At 42.0% G+C, this 24,000-nt stretch overlaps 1 protein-coding gene across 2 annotated transcripts in view; it reads right to left on the bottom strand.

Moving 5' to 3' along the window:
* alpk1 (alpha-kinase 1) overlaps positions 1 to 24,000 on the bottom strand; it is a 134,962-nt gene that overhangs the window by 47,423 nt on the left and 63,539 nt on the right. For both annotated transcript variants that reach the window (XM_028805091.2, XM_028805092.2), the window contains exon 5: positions 13,657 to 13,811. In XM_028805091.2, the coding sequence (XP_028660924.1) occupies positions 13,657 to 13,811 (155 nt within the window). The remainder of the gene's footprint in view (positions 1 to 13,656; positions 13,812 to 24,000) is intronic.

Genomic DNA, 24,000 nt, shown 5'->3' with positions numbered 1-24,000 from the left:
AGCAGCCAGTAAATACGGGAGAACACGCTAACTGCACAAGAGTTCAGGTCCATTCAGTTTAATCCTCTACTGGGCCCTTCAGGTGTGGCACACGGTGACAAGTCCTCAGGCAAACTGCAAGTCGCTGGCTGCTGGACTTGAACCTGGGACCACTGGGTCCGAAGGGTAACAGCGCTAACCTGTCAACATGCGCGAAGTTATCAGCGTTTTATCGTAGGATTTGTCTGAAGATGAAGGATGAGCAGCGCAGGGTGCAGCAGACTCAAAACCTGCAAGAGCCGAGCAGTGTGTCCCTCAGCACAAGTGTGTGACAAAAAGTCAACAGCTTCGGAAAAACTCACTTTATACGATCAGTTCAAAGTCTGAACGTTAAGCCTGCCCAGCCGTCTACGCTCCTGTGAACGGCGTGCTTCATCGACACTTCTGTGTAACGTGTCAGCCCCTGGCCATTTACATTTGAATCAGACAATGGATGAAGAGGCCAGGCGAGGAGGAGGAGGAAGCATTCAGCTAATTAGCAGCTGATGAATCCAAAGGCTCGGCTCCTAAGCCACCTTCATCTCGACTTATGTGAGCTTGCAGGCCACATGGTGCAGACATACTAGGCACAAGGAGACCAGAAAATGGACGTGGGATGGTCACAATTCAATGCAGTGCCCTCTCAAAGTCCTGTAACAAGTTCAGCGGTAAAACACAAACGACCACTTTACAAACGACTGATTACATAATGAAGATTTGTTTAAATACCCGGGAAGAGAAAGCAGAACCAAAGAGAATAACAAAAATGGCACCAAACAAGGTCTGTCCACTAACATCTCACAGGTGAGGGTCACAAAAATAAAAACACAGCAAAGCAGAGCTTGAAATACGAATCTCAAAGCCGTTCAGGGCACAAGCCAGCAAAGGACCACCAAGACATCGTAGGCCCCACCACAGACTGAGGCAACGGTTCAGTAACCCGAAGCATACAGCCAAGAAAACGCTGGAGGGGCTTCAGGACAAGTCTGCGAGTGTCCTTGAGTGGTCCAGCTGAAGCCCACCCCCAGAACACGTGAGGAGAGACCTGAAGATGGCAGTTTACAGACCCATGACATCCGATCTGCCAGGGCACGAGGGTCAGAGTGGGCTCGACTGCCCAAACTCCAGGAGGGACCTCAACACTTCAGGTTTGACTTTGAATAAATGTGCAGACCGTTCTGGTGACATGTTGTCACTTTGTCAGTATGGGTTATTGAGTGCAGATCGATGGGCAAAAAATGGCAAATGTGTGCCTTTAAAATGAAATCATCGACACGATAAAGTGTGTACAAAGTGAAGGGTCTGAATGCGCACTCAATCTACCGTACACACACATACATGTACAAAACAAACACACACACACATATATATATACTTACTGTATATTACTATTATGACATTCTAGATTTCATTTATATACTGCATATATTTGACACATTTGATTATATATCAATTATAACAAAAAAATCCTGTGACGAGAAGAGTCTTTTTGGAAGATGAGATTTTTTCAAGTCCCGACCTCCTCTCAACCATTTTTCAACCACGCCCACGGTCCCCTCACCTCTCATTGGTGTGAATTCTTTTGACAGACACAATTCCTGCACTCTCAGCTCTTATAAATTTTTACATCTTCCTCACCTTAAGTACCCAATAAAAGAAGATGTATTATGTCCAAATCTTATTGAAGTATTTCATCCCAAAGGGTTATCAACAGAAGAAATCAGTACACGGGCAATCCTAGCACCGAGAAAAGATGAATTAACACCAAAAGTGTCGATTGGTTACACGTCAAATTGGTTAAATGCGTATCAATAGACTCTGCTGAAACTGTTGGTGGTGATGGTGTGGAAGATAAAAACATCAACTTACAGTACAATATCACATAGAATATCTACAACTGTCCAGTCTTCCACCAGCTGAATTACTGTAGAAAAAGAAAGGTAATGTAGTCCATCTTCACTAATGACATTAGACACCAAAGAAGATGTTCTTGATATTCCATTCAAATTAAAACATTTACAGTTTCTCATTAGCCAAACAGAATGAAATTTTATTACACAACAAATACCTCGAACGCAACATAAAACATAATTTACATTCAAATTATTATGTTTTAATATTTTTTAATATGGTTAATTACTCGCTGTAATGTAAAATAGTTAGTAAATTGTACACCTGCATCCCCATGTGCAAGCAGCAGAACTGCAAAGAGGCTAGTGTGTAGCGCAAGCATGGGGGTTGGCAAGCAAGGGGCAAAGCCCCCTGGTGTGTGTGTGTGTTTGTGTGTGTATATATATATATATATATATATATATAAATGAACTACACGCCGTGGCGCAGCGTAAACTGACTTCGTCTCTGACACTGACGTCCGAGGTTCGATCCCCGTAAGGGAAGCAGTAGAGTGTGTACGCCTGATGAGCCCAAATAAGGGCGAAACATGTGTCGTGTACTCTTTGCATTATTTAACAGTAATATATAATTTATATAGCGCTTTTCTCTCTACTCCAAGCACTCAGCAATTGCAGGTTGAGGGCCTTCCTTGCTTAAGGGCCCAACAGAGCAGAGTCCCTATTGGCATTTACAGGATTCGAACCGGCAACCTTCCAATTGCCAGTGCAGATCTCTAGCCTCAGAGCCACCACTCCGCCAGTAAACTATGCAACATTATATATTATATATATATATATATAAATATATATATATATATATATATATTTGATATGTTTAATTATACTGATGCTGCAGTGGGTTGGCACCCTGCCCGGGATTGGTTCCTGCCTTGTGCCCTGTGTTGGCTGGGATTGGCTTCAGCAGACCCCCGTGACCCTGTGTTCAGATTCAGCAGGTTGGAAAATGGATGGATGGATTATACTGATGGATTTGATATATTTGATTTATGTAGGCAGTATGGTGTAGAGGTTAAGGTTAACCCCGAGGCTGTGGGTTCAAATCCCACTACTGACACCTGCGTGACCCTGAACAAGTCCCTTCACCTGCCTGGAGTCGTCCAGTTTTGAAAGACAAACCGAAATGTAACCAGTGTGTATCTCAGATGTGTGTAAGCCACCTTGGGTAAAATAGGTAAACCCTAACCCTCCTCCATAGGGCATCTCCTTCAAACCCTAACCCCTTAACTCTGAAGCAGTGGGGGGCCACAAACTGTGAGAGCGGCATAGGCAGAGAGGGAGAGAAGCCAAAGCTGGAGAATCAGAATCTGCCAACTTCATCGCAGAACTTGCAAACCATCGTCGTTATTATTAAACAAAATGCCGAGATAGGAGCGACTCGCTGTACATTTCAGGGCTGTAATTCATTTTATGATGTTGTTTGTGCAGTTTAAAATGGACCCCCATTACTTGTCGGTATTCAGATTTGTTGCTGAGGCGGCTGGCGGTAGAACATGAAGAAAACAACTGAATTCAAAGTGAAGTCCAATGCACGCACACACACATAGACATGATGGTGTCTTCAAACTCAGTGAACTTTTATACACACACACTGGACATCCCGGGCCAGATGAGTGTCCCAAACACCCCTGGCCCGCTGCTGCCCACCTCGGCCCCCTCATTCCTTTTTTTCGAAAGCAGGCTGGCGAGTTTTTTTTAAAACGCCGGGCCCACCTCACTCGCATGCACAGACTCGCATTGTTTCCGACCCAACGCCGCTTATTTTGAGCTGTAAACAAACATGTGAAGATTGTGGATCAGCGTCTAAAGCCCCTAACTCTGTCTCGGATATCCAGTAAACATATAAAAATCACTCAAAAGAGGAGCAGCATTAATTCTGCCTTGAAGCCTCCATCAATCCTGGGACAAAAGCCTAAAAGTGGGCGATTGGTCAGACAAAAGGGCCTTTGAACGGTTAGGAAAAGAAGACCTCAAGAAGGGTGGAAAGAATCCAAGTGGCTCTATTATTCCCACTTGCGCTAATTAGACATTTTTCTGTCAGCCGTTGAGCACCGCTGAGAGGCCAAACTCACTGAATTCATTTCTAGAGTGTTTACAGAAGTTTGCATCTGTTTGTGTCTCCTCAGGAGGAAAATAAGCACTTCAATGGCATTGTGAGAAAATCAAAATGAAGCATCCGTGCTCCGAACCTCTGCAGCTGCAAAACTCCAAGCTGCACATTCCTTTAGGAGGGAAAAGTGCGAGGGTGAAGTGCCACCGCGTGAAGGGGGGGGGGGGGGGGGGACCCCAAACAAAAGATGAAAAGGAGGGCTTACACTTTTAAAAAAGGACCTGCTCTCCTGCCGCACAGCACACACCGTTCGCAGCCGGCCGCGTTGCCATTTCATTTTACATTCTTAAGAGTGATAACTGCCACCAAACAAGTGACAAGCACATAAAAAGTGCGACAACTGCAGCAGAACAGACGAGCGTCACGCTGATCCTGAAGGGAGGACACGATGACAATCCGCTCGAGGGTTTGATACACAAAAAGCAATCAAATCATAAAGCCGCTCAGCTAAGCAGGGCTAATAAACAATCCAATCCATAAACACACAGGCGGACACATCTAGAAAGAGCTCTGCCTGGACCTGCAACTTCAGAAAGAGCAAAAAACACAAAAAGGGGGACACTGCCAAGTGACATACCTGTTACAGGACCACCAAGGCGCTTTTCAAGTACCGAACTAGCGAACAATGAACGAGAAGATTAATAAACAGGCACAGAGCGAGAAAACTGAGAAAAAGAGCAATGGGAGGATGGTAAGATATAAAGTACAATGAAAATAAAAAGAAGAAGAAGAAGAAGATGATTCAGGTTTGGTTCTACCTGTAAAGATTCTTGTGCCTTAGTAAGTAGAATAAGAAGCATCGGGGCAAGAAAGGACAACTTAGTCGTATTTGTGTTTATTGTATTGGTCCAACGTACAAGCAAAATGTCACTGTCCTCTGTACGATAAATTTATCAAAAACATATATATATTATGGTATATATAATCAAATATCCATCCATCCAGTATCCAACCCGCTGTATCCTAACTACAGGATCACGGGGGTCTGCTGGAGCCAATCCCAGCCAACATAGGGCACAAGGCAGGAAACAAACCCCAGGCAGGGCGCCAGTCCACCACAGATATAATCAAATATGTATAATGAAATGTATTTGATATATGGATATCAAATCATATACTTCTATATAATCAAATATATCAAATGCATATAATCAAATGTATCAAACATAGATATCAAAAAAAATATCAAAAATATCCAGATATTCAAATATATATGACCAAATTTTCAAACATATGTAATTTTAGACATTTACTTGTTTGGCTGACACCTTTATCTAAGGCAACTGATGGCATTTATGACACAACTGGCTCCATTTCTTTTGGTTTTCCAGTTGGAGCACAGAGCGGTCACACAGTGGTGTCAGCAGTGGGATTTGAACCCACAACCTCAGGGTCTCAAGTCCAAAGCCTTAGCCACTACACCATACTGCCTGCATAAATCAAACATATCTATAAAATTAAATATATCAAAAAATAAAGCTATATATATATATATATATATTTATACTAGCCACCCCCCACGGCTTTGCCTGCGTATTTGTGAAACAGGACAGTGAGGAGGGCCTGGCCCGGTCCTGACGTCACTCTTCCCCCTCTGTCTTGGATTAGCGTGAATATATCGCTCCTGCAAGCAAACTATGATTCTTAGTGCAATGAGAGAAGTCGCAAAATCAACCAGAATGTTCAAGAAAATTCTAGAAAAAAAAGATCTAAATTTGTTAAGTCGTTCTCTCGTTCGCTAACTAAGCGGAGTTAAGGTTACGCCCCGAGGCAGACGCGTGAGTGAGGAGGGCCCTGCCTGCCTCCCTCCCCATAGCCCGATGAGTTTCTCTCAGATTCGCACTAATACATCGGTAGCACAGGCGAACTCTGATACTGAGCACAATGAGAAAGTTGCAAAAATCAACGGAATGTTCAAGCAAATTATAGAAATAAAACCCGATCTAAATCCGTGAAGTAGATCTCTCGTGAAAAGTGGACAGACATACAAACGGGTCTAAAAATACTATAAGAAATTTCACGCTTGGACCACAAAATTTTTAAAACCGTTTCTTAGCGAGTACCTAATGGGCCAAGGGTAACCTACATTCCAAATTTCAAGTCCCAAGTCTGCATGGTTCGGGAGATTTGTGATGAGTGAGTCAGCGGCATTTGGCTTTTACATATATATCTGCGGTGGGTTGGCACCCTGCCCGGGATTGGTTCCTGCCTTGTGCCCTGTGTTGGCTGGGATTGGCTCCAGCAGACCCCCATGACCCTGTGTTCGGATTCAGCAGGTTGGAAAATGGATGGATGGATAGTTTTATTTATTAGAGAGAAAGAAACGAAATTCACTCACGGGCAGTTATATGTTGCATTGTCACAATGTAAGTCCAAACACGGAATCAAAATTCAATGTGATCTTGGAGAAAAGGTAATTCCAAATATTGTTTTTACTGAAGCTTTAAAGTAAAAGTGCAAATAATGAAACTGAAACAATTCCAAAGGAAAAAAACAAGCTTTTAAAATTGTACATCCGATTAACCAAACACAGGGGTTGGCGAGCAAAGCAAGCAGGGGGCACAGCCCCCTAGTATATAAAAATACACACACACACAGTATAAATATATATATATTTGATACATCACATATAGGTATAATCAACTGTATCAAATATAATCAAATGTATCAAATATATTATATATATATATTATATATATATATAAAATCACATGCATGCACCTGGGAGGCCCGTCCAGGGCCCAGGTGATGGTAGTTACCCTCCAAACCAGGGGTTGGCGCTGTGTTCTAACGCTTTCTCTCTTCCTCCCTCTGACGGCCATCCCACCACTGACATCACTTCCACTGTCCGTCCCTTCTGGCCTGGAATCCTCATGACCAGAAGTTCGGCCATTTTAAGTCAGTTCTGTATTGGAATCCCATCTGGGAAGACGTCATTTTCACCTTTCTAAAGAGAATCAGTTTGCTTTCATTTATTTCCATTATATGGGGTCTTGGACGTGCCCCAAGCCCTTTCTTGTATTTGTTTCTTTACTTACTATATATCTTGGTGTGCCCAGCCGGGACGCCCAACGAGGGGGTGACTACCCTGGTGGATTTGGGGACCACGGGTACAGAGCTTTGAAGCTCAACCCTGTAGGGGCCTGTGGTCGCCGCCAGGGGGCGCCCCAATGCCTGAGGAGCCCTGGCCCTCAGCACTTCCGCCACACCCGGGGAAGAAGACCAGGGACACCCGGAGTGCTTCTGGGTGTACAGCTGGCACTTCTGCCACACGGGGGAGTGCCGGCGGAAGATTGTCAGGAGGCAAGTGGTGCACATCTGGGTGTGTATAAGAGGGGCCGCCTCCCTCCATTCGATGGCTGGAGTCGGGTGGAAGAAGGACGAAGCCTTGGAGGCGGACCTGAGAGAGAGGCCTGGACTTTGGGGGAGTTTTGGGGGGTTGTGTGCACAGTTGTAAATATTGGTGCTGTAAATAAACGTGTGTTGGGTGATTTAAACATGTCTGCCTGTCTGTGTCCAGGTTGCTTTCCACACACTACTGGACATCATGACACGGATCTGCCAGTCAACGGCATTCGCTGCCACATCTGCAGGCTTTACAATGCCAGGGCAGAAGCCCCATGTCAGCTCGGCCCTGAAACATCGCTGACTTCTCTGGGCTCAGCCTCAACTGAGATGGAACGTCACACCGTGGCTTAGTGGTTAAGGCCTTGGACTTCAAACTCTGAGGCGGTGGGTTCAAATCCCTCTTGCCTGTGCGCCAATTAGAAACACAAAGGAAATGTAACCAACTGTATCTCAAATGGTAGGTCAACATGGATAACAGCATCAGCCAAACAAGAAAGAGTATGAACAACACCACCATGAAATGCTAAAGGGACGCAACTGCTTGTCAGCCACAGCCACGTAGCAAATCATTCCTAGGAAAAAGGCCTTAGTGGGCAGAAAAGTCAAGAAATGGCCATGAAGTTGTTGCTCACCTTTAGCCTTCAACATCTCCAATGCTTACTGGTGATCATCACAGGAGGAGACTGTACAGAAACGGGCAAATTAAGAAGAAAACGACAACAGAAACTTCACCAGGTGAACCAACGGGCACGACCTTTGAAGGGCACAGTGACCTCCTAGAGGAGCTTTGTGCTGAACTGTCCCCAAAATGAGGGAAATGAATAAAAGGTAAAATAACCAAAGGCACAACAACAACAATAACCGGCCAATAAAATAAAAATCACGTGGACGCAGCGGGACTCCGTTTATTTAGGACCGGCATCTTTATGGACACTGCTAATCATTAACCAGCAGGTGCTGAGACAATACGGCGCTGTCATGTAAATGAGGAAGCCCCCTGCCGAGAACTGGACATCCTCAAATGGCAATTAATAACAACAATCATCATAATACTCCTCATCATCATCATCATCATCATGTACAAGTCCTAATTCAACGTACAGCAGAGCTGAAAAATGAAGTAGCAGACCCAAGTGTGGCTCAGCGTCTGGCACTGTTTAAAATGAAAAAGAGAATATTGTTAAAGTTCTCTGAAGTGAAAAAAACGACCCAGCAGTTTAGAGCCTTGGAAATGTCACCAAGGCCAGCTAGGAGGGTGACAAGGCCACCAAAATGAAAACGGTAAAGAGGGACAGTCCCAAGGAAACTCAAGAAGACAACGAATATCAAAGAATAGCAAAAAATAAAATAAAGAGGCTGAAGAGTCCACAAATATTATAAACGACAAAGCAATTATGAAAATAGGATCAAAGTCTTATAAAGTGTTATAACACTAAAATAGCATTAAATGGTGTGAATGAACCATAAAAACCTACAAAGTAAGATATTATAAAACCACAACGTCTTATATGTTCTTAGAGGACAAGACGTTAGAAGCACAGAACTAAGACTTACAGCATTAAAGAACGGGGAGTGTATTAAAATAAAAACAAAATACGGGTTATTACTGTACAGGAAATAAATATAAATATAAAGAACAGGGAATGTATTTTAAAAACAAGGATAAAGTATTAGAAACAAACACAATGTATTATTATAAGATCAAGTACTATGAACTATGATTATAATACTATGAACCTGTGAATGTATGACATAATCTGAAATAAATTATAAAGTGTTATAAATAGAAACACGACTGCATATTACAAAGAATTATAAACATCATTTATAGTAAGAGGTGAATGCCTTATAAAAACTACAATATACTGTCAAGTTTAAATACCAGTATATATTAAAAGTATTATAAAACTGTGAATGTATTATAAGATCTAATATTTATTATCAAGTATTATAAAGAATACATATTAGTGTTTTATTATAGAGTTCTAAGCAGTAAACACAGTTCTATGTTATCTTAAAGTATTATAAAATTATCATGTACTGAAATATGACAAAGTATCATTAAATTATTATGAAATAAAAATGCAGTATTGTGAATGGCATTTTAAAAATGAGTATATATATCATAAAGTATTATAAAACTATCACGTATTATATGTTTTATAAAATTGTGAATGTATTATAAAAACTAGGATACATATAAGGTATTACAAAAACTACTACATATTACTATAATACACATTATTTCGAAATTGTGAGCATATTATACAAACTAATACATGAAGTATAAATACAGATATATATTGTTATAAAGTTCACAATTGTAAATAGTTTTATCTTAAAGTATTATAAAGTTATTAGATAATAAAACTATAAAATCATGAATGCCCTATAAAAACTAGTAGCTACGGTATTATAAAAATTATTACATTGTTATCATTCAAAGTATTCTAAACTTGTGACCATATAATAACAACTGTACACATTATAAGGTAATACAGAAAATGTTGCATATTATTATACAAATTATTATTACAGTGTTATAAAAACTAGTATATATTGTCAAGTACTGTATTATTAGTACTAATATATATTATTTTATTATAAAATAATTATTACATAAGAATATAAATCATGAATGAACTATAAACCTAGTATTTATTATATTATAATATAATATACTCTTATTCTATGTTAATTAATGTTGTCTTATTTTAATTCTTACTTTGTCTTTTATTTTTCTTTTCTTCATTATGTAAAGCTACATTATTTGTATGAAAATGTGCTATAGAAATAAATGTTGTTGTTATAATATAATAAATTATTAATAAGTTAATATAAATTATTACACATCGTACAAAGTATTATAAAACTGCAAATGTATTCAATGTGTGCTCCTCAAATATAAAGTATTCAAACTATGAACGTATTATTTAAACTCTCTTTATATCTTCTTCTATTACAAGTGTTCAAAATGTATTATAAAAAGCTACAAGTATATGAAGTTTTATAAAACTGTTACCTATTATTATAACACAAAATTTTATAAACTTGTCGACAGAGTATATACTAGTTTTTATAATACACACATTCTGTGTCAGTGTAACGTTTATTAAAACTATTCCATAATAACACTATTATAAAATCGTGACGACACAATTATTATCATTAATATTATTAACGTGTGAACGTCTCCTCGTTCTGACTATGTTATTTCTTCTTCTTCTCTTATGAAGTGTCACACATGTCCTGTTGAAGGCTACACTTTTTATTTTTACGATGATGATGATGATGACCTACGAATGGTGGATGCGGCCCCTACTGAACGGTGGGCCTTGTCCTGTCGTATAAAGCGCCTTGTAATTTTGTCTGTGGCTCCGTCCCGTTTCTCGTGATGTGCGCTCAGAGCAGAGACGATCACAGAGGAGGCATCGCTCTTAGTTGTAGACATGGCAGCAAGTCGTTCATTCATTCACTTTTTCACCAATTCATTCATTCATTTCCTGGACTCTGGTTGTAAAATAAAGTGAATAAGTACGAGGCAGCAGTACAAAGTCTCCCTCTCGGCCCGTACTTTTCCAATGAAGTTATTTCCCCACAAAGTCTCCTCATCAAAGTGAAGCACTGGCGTGGATGTAATGTCAACCTTTTTGCATTTGTTCTATCCAAGTAGCCTTCCTCATTCTGAATAATACAATGGGTCAGGAAAATAAATTACCGAGGGAGGTTAAATAATAGTTCAAAGCAGATCTGCGAGTCTGCAGCAGTGTTGACAAAGTAATTTTGCCAGCATGATGAAACATTTCAGAAGATGGTAACCTATAGACGCCGAGTATCAGTGAATGGTCTAAACTAGCATGAGGCAGGATTTAGGGTCCCTATAGAGTGTGACCCCATGATATGCTTTGTTTCATAGGGGCAGCTGCAGTTATCAACAGATGTTTCAGCAATAAATAATTGGTATCATCTCGGAAAAGAGCCGTCTACCTGGGGAGAAGGCATAATACCAAAAACACGGCTCGGCTATTACAGCCACATTAATCTCTCATCTACGCAGGTTTCTCGGGGAGTTTACTGCAGGTGTTTCTTCTGGAAGAAAGCCGCCAACTCTCTAAAGTTATAAAGCTTTGTGCCGCTTTGTTAGGGTGGCCGGCCTCAACCATAAATTCCCGTCACTGCCCACAAACACTCGACTTCTGTTCACAAGGAATGGGCGGGGGGGGGGTATAGGGGGGTTGGGGTTGAGGTTTGAGGGGGGTTAAAAAAAAAAAAAAAAAAAGGTAGTGCTATTTATCACTTCAACTGCCCCCCCCCCAACTACCCCAATTTAAGGCTTTCATGTTGGTGTTGTAATTAGAACTTCATTAACTGATTCATTACTGACAAAGCAGAACATTTCATTAACCCGTTTAATTTAAGCTGCTGCCTTTTATTTTTCTAATCCACAATTCTTTACCACAAAAAAATAAGAATTACTGTCAAAAACTTTTTAACAAAGAAGATAGATGTGAAAGGCACTATATAATATAGATAGATAGATAGATAGATAGATAGATAGATAGATAGATAGATAGATAGATAGATAGATAGATAGATAGATAGATAGATAGAAAGGCACTATATGATAGATAGATAGATAGATAGATAGATAGATAGATAGATAGATAGATAGATAGATAGATAGAAAGGCACTATATGATAGATAGATAGATAGATAGATAGATAGATAGATAGATAGATAGATAGATAGATAGAAAGGCACTATATGATAGATAGATAGATAGATAGATAGATAGATAGATAGATAGATAGATAGAAAGGCACTATATGATAGATAGATAGATAGATAGATAGATAGATAGATAGATAGATAGATAGATAGATAGATAGATAGATAGATAGATAGATAGAAAGGCACTATATGATAGATAGATAGATAGATAGATAGATAGATAGATAGATAGATAGATAGATAGATAGATAGAAAGGCACTATATGATAGATAGATAGATAGATAGATAGATAGATAGAAAGGCACTATATGATAGATAGAAAGGCACTATATGATAGATAGATAGATAGATAGATAGATAGATAGATAGATAGATAGATAGATAGATAGATAGATAGATAGATAGGGAGGACAGAAAAAACAAAAAAAAAATTCCAGATGGCTGGAGAAAAAAATCAAATCTGCAGGGGTTCCAGGCCACGTGACCACCCAGTCCCCTCTGGGCATTCTACCTAACATAAATGAAATAGTCCTTTTTGTATTTAGGGTTCTCACGGAAGGACTTGATGATGGTCATGTAGACTTCTGGGTTTTAATCCAGATATAAACAAGGCACTATATAATAGACAGACACACACACAGACATAGAAGGCGCTATACAATATCTAAGACTGTGAGGGACAGCACTCTATAATAAATACTATAAAATTCATACTGTACGATTAGAAAGACAGACTTATAAACAGTCAGACAGGCAAACAGATGGACCCGCCCACTGCCCGGGCAGCAAAACACCCCCCACACTCGGTCCCTGTGGTTTGTACCCGCTGTGCCCACACAGGTCTCTCAGCCCGATGGGCACACAGCTGGAGTCGTGTGTTTTCTCATTTTATTCTCCTTCCCATTTCTTAGTAATCTGACTGTCTAATTCACCTTTGTGACTCTCAGGCCTTGTCCACACGTTTCTGAGTATTTTTTAAAACCTAGCTGTGTGTATGCGTTTTGGCCAATCGCTGAAAAGTGTGTACACAATTCCCTGTCACTGGTTTCACCGGGACTCATGTGGAAAGGAATCAGCCACCCTCAAATTCCATGGATTACCTGAACAGAAAGGGGAGCCACCTGTGACCACAAGTGTCCAATTATTGGCGTTGTTCATTGTGAGATGCCCGGGTAGTGTTCCATAGTGAACACACATTTGGAAAGAAAAAAACAGAAATGGGCGATGGACATTAATCTAATTGACATTTCCTCTGTGATCTGTCTGTTTCACACTCCTGATAGCAGATTTTTGTGTTTTTATGTGGATGGAGGCTAAAAAAATAAATAAATAAAAAGGTGCACGTGTGGACGGGATTTTTTTTAATGAAGGAAGAAAACTCCCGTTTTACAAAATCCCTGGGTAGGTGTGGGCCAGGCCTCAGTGCCAGTTTAAATGCAGACCAGGGAACTTGTAAAGCCTGAGAGTTGAGGGCCTAATGAGATCAGACCATGAAGTGCCACTGTGTTTTAAGTAGAAATTGCTCACATGTCCATACCAGAAGCTCCTGCAGCCGACCTCCGATGGTGTCTTTCAGGTTTGTTTTGTCTTCGGGGCCCACCGCCTGTTTGTACTGCCACCTCTCTGGCACAAAGGGCCACTTCATTTCCTTGGCTTCTTCAAGCAGGGTCCTCAGATCAGCGGGGAGTGAAGCTGTGGAGGGCAAAGTTCACATCAGAAAACCAGAGCCAAAGTGAAGTCACCTCACCCAGTGCTGTCATAAAGTGGCACCTAACCTGTGCCCCCCCCCATCCCCAAAGATCTCTTCTTCAAGCTGTGCTCTCCGGCAAAAGCTGTGATAATGACAGGCTGCCTGTCATCCGATACCGCGCTGAATTGTACCCTGCAGGTACACCGGGGTGCTCAGCCATTAAGAGCTGAGAGGAAGACAATCTTTTGAAATGGCTATCTGAGCGGAACAAGTGAAGCAAGAATGGAATGGAGGAAATGGGCACCAAAAAACAAGAGGCAAAATAAGAGGATTTGAAATGCCCATTAACTGGCCGAAAGCCACTTTTGGTACAAAATCTTTGAAGGAGTCACAGAGCAGAGTCTTCAAAGCCCTTGTGTCACAAGCACCTGTGAGGTGACGGGGCAAAAAAAAGTGAATGTGTCCTGATCAAAGCAAATGTGTGAAATGGTGAGAGACAAAACAAATGTAGGACGCCATCTCCTCGTTACTAAAGAAAGAAAGAAAGAAAGAAAGAAAGAAAGAAAGAAAGAAAGGCAAATATAGAAGAGGGAATCCAAATCTGAACTTCGAGAAACTCTTAACATCATCGATCTCAGCTAATATCAAAATTTACATTTTGTTTTGTAATAACACCCTCACCCCCCTCATGCACAATAAAGGAATCACGGGTTCAATGCGGATAAGACGTTCAAAGCGGAGTTGAACCCTCAAGTGGAGACGTTAACAGCACAGCCTCAGAGTCAGGGGGTGGTAAGACGGCAGGGCAAAGAGTCTTCATCGAGTAAACAATAAGCAGCTTAACGCGCAAAATAATAAAACGTCAAACTCAATCAGTCGTCTTTAATTACTAAATATTTAATTTGAAAAACACAACATGCTGCTCTCTTCAACTCTTCCCATTTTTGATACTCGATTAACTTTGCTTTGGCTTAACCTTTAAGGGCAAACCTTTTTGAAGTGAATTATTTAATTCCTTTTTGTAAATGCATTTTTTAAATATAAAGAAACGTTGTTTCTGTTATTGTGGGTTCCTCTGTCTCGCTTTATGCTTTGTATCATTTCTGAAGTGTGTAGGCCTCAAGCCAGCATCTTACGTTTAGGGCCTTGGCCTACTTGGGTTTTAAAAATCAACCTAACCGAACCAATTAGGAGGACTGCAGGCAGGCTACTCGGGCAGGATGGCCTCCTCTCCTTTGTTCTTCAACATAAATAGCAGACTTTTTCAATTCAAGTAAAACAAATATTGACTTGCATTTATGTTCTCCCGTGGGTAAGTCGGGGCTTGATTTTATCGTATAATTTCTGGTATTTTATAACGCCGGTTCTACAAATCAAATGCGGAAAACTCACACTATTGGTCCAAGAGATTACGATATGCTAACGGCCACCTGAGAGATTCACCACGGGGCACACGGCCTTTATTTCTTTGTATTGTGTCTACGTGACCACACAGTAATACCCGCACTATTCCGAAGGGACTTTTGCACTGATTTGTGGTTTTTGTATCTCACACCCTCGTAAACCTTTATCGTAAGAGCATCCCTTATCTACGATGGAGCTTCGATCAGAAGTAAATATGAAGCTGGTTTTAAATTAAACGTCGTTGAAGTGGCGAAAGAAATTGGTAACTGCGCTGCTGCAACAAAATTCGATGCGTCTGAGAAACTGATAAGTGAGATTGGAGGAGGCACGAAGATGTAAAAAAAAAAAAATAAATTAAAAAATTAAGTGTCGTATTTTTTGCGGTTGCCTGGCGCCCTGCCCCGGGGTTTGTTTTCTGCCTTGCGCCCTGTGTTGGCTGGGATTGGCTCCAGCAGACCCCCCGTGACCCTGTAGTTAGGATATAGCGGGTTGGATACTGGATGGATGGATGGAAGTGTCGTATTTTTGAATGGGCGTATAAGTCAGGGTCTGATTTTATGATCGATTTTTCGGGTTTCAAGACCCGACTTATACGTGAGTATATACAGTAATTTAGCCTCCTGAGCATTTTGTTTACCCCCAGAAAGACAAGCCCAAGAACGCTGATTTTTTTCAACAATAAAAAATGCTATAACGTGTAATAGGAAGACGGAAATACCAAAACGTCAACATAAACACAGTAGAGACGGCCTGTCGAGTGTCCACTAGTGTGCTGATGCAGGCTTACTACACATCCTTCGTGTGACACGCTGTGTAAAGTCACTAACGCACAGGCTGACGTCTCAAACAGGACAGTAGGCGCCTGCTTTTTTTGTGTATTCTTCTTCTATTTTTGTTGTTGCTTGAACACGACTGGGTAGAATGTCAGTGCCCGACCTGCACGATGGACGCGCCCCTTGTGTTATTGCAGGTCACCACAGTGTGGGGCTTAGTGACTTCCATGCTTCCCCCGACATGGACAGTGACCGCATTGTGAACAGTGCTCAGGGGGCTGAGGTCTTTGTTGTCCTTCCACGTGATCACAATCATTTTGCCACACTGAAGCTTCACACAACCAGATTCAGCTGTCTTGTTATGGCGGTTTGATCGTACCGTGTCGATCCGTGTCAACGTCTGATCACCGATTCACACTGTCATGACTATTGCTTGATTTAGCTAACGGCTTTCTTTCAGTTTGTTGTAAAACTGGCTTTACATTTTTTTTTGTTTACTCACCATTGTGTTTTGGTTGATGGCGCCGCCCACTCATGAATATTGATGAGTCACCATCGAGATAAAATTCAGAACTGTTTTGCAGCCTGATGTTATTTTCTTTTGCAGAATGCCATCCTGACTTCTGTTTGGGCTTAACACAGTAGATGTGAACAAATCAGCTTACAGAACAAGTTTGGTATTTTTCAAGTCAACGTTATTTCTTCACAAACATGATAGGTATGCATTTTCAACATGGAAATGTCTTGCAAAGTTCAGGGTTTTCTATAAATTAAAAAAGAATTCTTGCCGGCACTGGCAATTGGAATTAATGAGGGAACGAAGTACCACCTGGAATTAACAAGCTTCAGGACTGGATGCACACCTGCAAAATGCAGTTTAACGTAGTGACATACAACATGCTACACGCAGGCAAAAAGAACGTCGATTATAAATACAAGATGAGAGACGCTGAGCTACAGAAAGCAACGTCTGAAAAAGGCAAATGAAATGTTAGCTTATATCATGCAAAACGGCTGAATTGAAATGAAGGGACGCTCTGCTCAGACCGTAGGTGGTGCTAGTGAGTAGTGAGAAAAGCGCTATATAAATGTAAAGAATTATTAGTGAGACCACGTCTGGAGTGTTATGTGCAGTTTTGGTCACTAAACAATAAAACAGACGTGCAGAAGAGAGCAACCATACAGGACTTGAAGACACATCCTACTGTGGAGGAGACCTAAACCCGTTTAGACTGCTTGGGGACCTAATCCAGGTTTTCAAAATTCTCAAAGGAACTAATAAAGTTGAAGCAGCAGAATTCACTCATCTTAATGGTGAATCACAAACTTGAGGACATCAGTAGAAATGAAGTGAAAGTGCAGTTAGGACTGAATGCAAAGAGTTGTGGGACTCGGAACAAACTACCGAGACATGGAGTTATAGCAAAGCCTTGACAATCTTCAAGAAGAATCTGGATGAGATATGGGGGCCTCTTAGCTACTAGCTAAACAAACGAACGACAAATGGACAGAATGGTCTCCTCTCGTTGTCACATTTCTTATTTTCTAGTGGAGCAGCAGGCTGGACCGGGCTACACACTTAATGGCAGAAGACCCTTGAATCGCAGGTGACTGGGTGGGGCTAAATGCTTGAGTGGTAGTAGGTTGGGCGTGGCTAACTGTATGAGTGGCAGCCAGTTGGGTGGGGCTACATGCTTGAAGAAACTACCGAGGCATGGAGTTGAGGAAGAAGCCTTGACAGCCTTGAAGAAGGATCTGAATGAGAGGCAGGGGACAATTGAGCTATGAGTTAAACAAATGAGCTTAGTGGACTGGATGGTCTCCTCTCCTTTGTCACATTTCTTGTGTTCTTATGACATGCCAGTGATCCACAGTGACAACCTGAAAAATCGCTTCGTCAGCTCATTGGTTTCCTCTTTGTCAACAAGTGTCAGTGAAACAGATTTTAACAATAGGATCAGGCAATGAAATCTGCACAAAAATTACAAGTAGGGGTTGACACCAAAACAGACAAACTGATCTTTCACCAAAACTGAAGAGAAGAAACAGAAACCATTAAACAAAAAGAAAGTCAGAATCCTGAGATCAGAAAGAGAAAGAGTATTTTTATGCAAAACACAAATACATTAGAAGCTCACAGGATGGAACTCGTATGTTGTGTCAATGCTGACAGCAGTTGTGCATCCTGTGGAATTCTGGGAGAGCTGCCTAGACAATGGCTGACACTCTTACCACAAAACAGCAGCACCAGTGAGCAATCCCAAATGGCACTTTAGCTGGGGTAGCACCCACCACACAATAAACCACCTGGGATGGGATCCCAATGCAGCGGGCACATCACACTGGAACAGTGAGAGGTTTTTTAAGGTGGATGGAGTGCCAATCCTGCCACCAAACCTCCATGTTTTCCCTGTAAGTTGGACAACCCTGGATGCAGGACAGTAAAAATGACAAAGTTTTAAAGGAAGGCGGACAGAGAGAAGCTAACAGCATGGACTCTAAACTGTAAAAAAGACATAACAGCACTTGAGAAAGTCCAGAGGAGAGCAGCCAGGATGATTCAGGTCTGAGAGATCTGAGCTATGAGCAGAGAATAATGGAGCTGAGCCTTTTCAGTTTAAGCAAAATGAGGTTAAGAGGAGACATGATGGGTGGAACTGTTTAACGTTAGGAAGGGAATTAGTCCAGTGGATCGAGGCAGTGACTTTACAATGAGTTCAGCAAGAACACGGGGACAACATTGGAAACTTATGAAGAGTAAACTTCACACAAACATTAGGAGGCTCTTCTTCACGTAGACAACCAGGGAATAAGTGACCAAGTAGTGCGGTGGACAGCAGGACTCCAGGGACTTTCACAACTCAACTTGATGTTATTTTGGAGGAGTGAAGTGGACAGGCCTGGCAGACTTCATTGGGTTGAATGACCTGTTTGAATTTTTAAATATTCTAATATTCCCTGGTGTCACACACGTGTGAATAGGAGGCAGCTGAAGGGCTTGGAGAAGAATGGTAATACATCTGCCCAGGGGGTGGCAGGGTGCACTAACGCTCTTTCTGAGTTCTCTACAGACATTTCCCTGGAAATCCCACCAGGAGCCACTGCCTCAACTCAAGACATGCCACTTCCTGTCCCGGCCCCAAGGACGACATCACTTCCCCCAGACTTCCTATAAAGCCTCACTCCTTTCCCCTGGAATTCAGTTCTGTTTTGGACTCTTGTCTTGTAAACTTGACTCAACCTCAAACATTTACTTTTTGCAGCCAGGATAGAGAATTATACGGGTGGCTGCCCCAAACCTTTGCCATGTCTCGTGTCTCTTCATATCACACTGGGTATAAAAATCCCCGTTTAGCCAGGCAGACCTCCACAACGATACGAAGAGGTGGGCACCAAAAAAAATGAATAAAATGTGCCAATCACAACAGTCAAAAGTCACTCTTAGCTCCGCCATCTGTGGCTCTGCCTGACTAATGGATTTGAAGAATTTCGGTTTCTCATGAAGGATGGCGTGCCTCTCGGGACGACCTTTTGCTCGTTACGGTCACACTGGCTATAGTAAACACGTTATACAGGCCTGGAAACACAGGATGTGTGAAATTGGCAAAGATAAAAAGATAAGGACTTTGGTCTGATGTGGGTGTCTGACCCAAACCCTCAGTCGGGAGAGACAGGCCAGTGTCAGGTGACAATGGTGGAGGCGACTGGCCAGGTTGGGGTCCTCAGGTTACAGATCTCCGCACGGACTCACTGTACGCACCAACACGACCATCTTAGCACTGACACAATTTATTTGCTTATTTTTAAGCATTATAAGATGTTAAGGATGCATGGCGTATTGTGCTACTGTACTGATCCCACATTTTAATATCAAAAGGTACCGGAAGTGCAAATGTCATTAAGAGCTGAACTGTAGACGGCCGAGCAAAATCTTAGGCACCCTCGATGTGTTTTTTAATGAAGTGTTTTGTCTTCTGCTTTATTGTGTCAGCAGGAAAAGGCAAACTTCAGACCTTCTGATGTTCATTTTCCAAAGAAATTAAATGGTAAAGGCATTTTCTGTATTTCTTTTAATGTAACGGAACAGTCTTCAGATCATGACGTGATTGTGATGTGTCTGCCAGGGCGAGACCAGGGGGTCTCCGTTTAGGTGCCTTTATGTCTTCTTGCTTAATTTCAAATTGTTTTTCATGTGCTAATTGCTATTACTGATGCAATGTTAAAAGTGTTCTATTTCTGGATTATGTTCTTATGTGTTATTTAGTGTTGTCCTTTGTACCTTGTATTTTGTGGGGGGGGGGGGCCTGCGCCCACCCTCAGGCCATGTACAGTACATTTAGAAAGTACTGAGACCCCTTCACTTTCTGTTCACCGTATTGTGTTATAGATTTCATTTTAATGGACACACTTGCAATGTTTTGCCCATCAATCTCCACTTAATAATCCGTAACGACAAAGTGAAGAAGACACGTAAGCAGAAAGGTTTAATAGAAGGGTCCCTTAATAGAAGCCCCTCTGGCAACCTTTGAATCCTCTTAGCTGAGTCTCTATAACCTTTGCGCACCTGCATCTGGACAGTTGATGCCATTCTTCCTGGCCGAACCTCTCGTGCTCTGCTAGATTGGATGGGAAACGTCTGTCAGCTGCCATCTTCAGGTCCCTCCTCACTTGCTCTGTGCAGTTCAAGTCTGAGCCACTCAGGACCACTCAGAGATTTATCCCAAAGCCACTCCAGCATTACCTTGGCTGTGTGCTTCAGGTCATTGAACCGTCACCCCAGTTTGAGGTGCAGCAGGTTTTCTAAGGACTTCTCTCTGTATCTGGCTGCATTCATCCTTCCCTCAATTCTGAGCAGTCGCCCTGTCCCCAGAGCGTGAAACAGTCACCACCATGTTTCATTGCAGGTGATGAGCAGATAAAGTGCTTGGGGTTTTGCCTCAGTAGTTCCATTTTTGACTCATCAGACCAGAGAATCTTTCTCTTCTTGCCCTCAGAGTCCAAGCGGGCCGTCACGTGCCTTTGTACTCCACTGTGGTTTCCATCTACCATAAACGCCTGACCAATGGAGTACTGCCGAGATGCTCATCCTTCCCGACGGGCTTTGCCATTTCAGCAAAGAACATCTAAAGCCCTGTTGGAGTGACCATTGAGTTCTCGGTCACTTCTCTGACTTGGTCCTTCCTGCCTGGTCACTCAGATAGTCCCGGAGGTTCCAAACTTCTTCAGTTATGCAATTATTGATGTCCTTGAGCTCCTGAGAACACTCTGGGCTTTCAAAATAGTGTCACCTTCTTGACCTGATCAGTGCCTCATCACAAAAACCTCAAGTGCTTTGAGTAGCGAGAAAAGCGCTATCTAATTAATTATTATTATTATGGTCTCAGAGGTCTACAGATAGTTCCTAAGAATTCATGGGTTGGTTTTTGGACTGACATGCAGTGTGAATTGTGGACCTTCTGTACACGGAACCACGTGGGCCTTTCTAAACAATGTCAGATCAATTCAAAGTGCCACAGGTGGACTCCAATCAAGAAAACGAGAGGCGACCATTCAGCCCATCAAGACCGTTTGTTTAGCTAATACCTAAGCTTGTCCCAATTTCTCATTCAGGTATTTCTAAAAAGAACGGCGTTCTAGAAACATCTCAAGGAGAACAAAAGAAAACAGGCGGCACCGGCGTACAATGTGGAGGGTCCACAGCGGATTGTCTGAATGCTTCTAGGAAGGAGAGACTTCAGGTTTGGATTTTTAATTTCCTTTCTGGTGACATGTCATCATTTTGTCATGGCGGGTCATCGAGTGTAAAATGTCACATTTCTCCATTTCCAACCACACAGTAAAGAGTGTAAGAAGTGAGGGGGTCTTCAGGACTTTCTCAATCCACCGTTCACATTCAATGAGCGAGTCGTGCGGCCCATAAATTCTGCACTTTTAAGAACGGCAGATGCCCCCCTGCGCCTTTGCAGCTCTGTGACACGCACTGTGTGCCTCCTCAGGTGCCCCAGTGGTGATTTTTTAAAATCCAGTAATGGATATGGGGGTGTAGTGAGGTGGGGGGTATTTGACGCTCCATAGACTCAAGCGCGTCTCTCCCTCCTTTAATTCAAGTTCAGCAGGTCAGTTCATTAGGCCTAAGGGGGGGAAAACAGCTGTGAAGATGCGTATCTCATCCTTTTAGAGCAGCCAGCCATTTCCTGATGAATGCTACCTGAAAAGCCCCCCGTGCCTAATTTAGTGATTACTTTAGCGACTCCTGATGTTACCTTGTTGTGTGTGAGGGGGTGAATCAATTAGGTGAGGAGTGCACTTCAGAAGGAGGTTCAAAAGAAAGAAACAAAAGAAAGAAGAAGAAGAAAGTGTCATGTGATTAAGTGACTTCAAGAGCATCCTTTCAGGGGCTTTAACAGGATTTTCAGGGTCTGTTATGGAGACGATTCACCTTGTTGAGACCCAACAAAGAGCCCCGTTTAAGAAGTGTACACAAAATCTTTCTGCTGCCACCGTGGAATCTTTAACCCCTTCATTTCCTACTGGCTTGTGCCCCCAAGGTAGTAGGCCCGTCACCCTAACCCAAACCACTTTGAAGTTTTCTCACTTTCTTGTTCTTCACGTTGAATCCTAGTGGATTTTCATTTGGCTTTATTGACAAAACAGACTGACAGAAGAAGACTCCTTAATGTCAATGTCTAAATGAATTAACTGACCCCTTAAGTTTTCACCCCCTTTAATATGGTGCAACCCGCCGATTTTAGAAGTTCCACCCTAAAATCAACTGTTGGTATATCGCTACATTTTTGCGATGTCAGGTGTACCGTTTTCCTTAACATCTTTCATAACTACCTTCACGTCAGACATAATTAGATTAAATGCAGAAACTGTTGAAAGCGTTAAGAACTTTTTAACATACAGTGGGTATAGAAAAGAATCCCCCCTTCGAAATATTCCCATTTTTGTTTGCTTTACAGCCTTAAATGAAAACACACAAACCAATTTTTCTTCCCCGCTTTACTTACTCAATGCAATCTCTAACATCCAAGTGAAAGATAATCACAGCTACAGTTCAAAAGAATAAAAAAAAAATTAAAAACATGAAATCCTGAGATGAATAAAGGGTCCCCCCCCTCCTAAACTCACTCAGGTGTCAGTGCCCCCCATTTCCATTGCAGTTACTGGCTGTGCTCAGTTGTAATGAGTGTGATTAGTGAAGCTGTTCCTGGTCCATTCATTCCCTTCCTTGGTAGTGCAACTGACAGCACACAACTGACTATGGGGGGCAAACCACTTTCAGAAGATCTCAGGGATAGAGTTGTGGACGGACATAAGGCAGGAGATAAAAAGATCTCAAAGGCTTTATCAACCCCAAGGAGCTCAGTAAAGCCCATCATAAAGAAGTGTTTGGTACGACTAGGACCCTCCAAACTGGATGGAAGAGCAAGGAGGAAACTGCTAAGAGAGGCTACCGAGAGCCCAATGGCCACTTTGAAGGAGTTACAGGATTTGATGGCACAGAGTGGTCATTACTGGTGTGCATGTGACAACAATTTGACAAGCGCTCCACCATTTTGGCTTGTTCGGGAGGGTCGCACTTCTCAAGAAAGGCCACATTAAGGCTCGTTTGAGCTTTGCCACAATGCACCTTGAAGATTCTGATGCCAAGTGGAAAAAGGTCTTATGGTCAGATGAGACCAAAATCAAACTATTTGGCCTCAACACCAAACTACATCAATGCAACTCACCATCCACTACACACCATACCGACAGTAAAGCATGGAGGGGCCCTGGGGCTCTCGTTAGGGTAGAAGGAAAAATGGATGGGGCAAAATACCATTAAATTCTAGAGGAAAACCTGCTACCCTCCACCAGAAAGTTGAAGATGGGCAGAATGTTCACCATTCAACATGAAGCACACAGCAAAATTGACCACACAGTGGCTGAAGGAGAAAAAAGTGAACGTCCTGGTGTGGCCAGTCAGATCCCACACCTAAATCACACTGAAAATCTGAGGAAAGATCTG

This window comes from Erpetoichthys calabaricus, chromosome 7 (assembly GCF_900747795.2).
Source record: "Erpetoichthys calabaricus chromosome 7, fErpCal1.3, whole genome shotgun sequence".
In the NCBI taxonomy this organism is placed as follows: domain Eukaryota; kingdom Metazoa; phylum Chordata; class Cladistia; order Polypteriformes; family Polypteridae; genus Erpetoichthys; species Erpetoichthys calabaricus.
The sequence above is the reverse complement of the archived record's forward strand: the minus strand, read 5'-3'. Positions and strand labels throughout refer to the sequence as shown.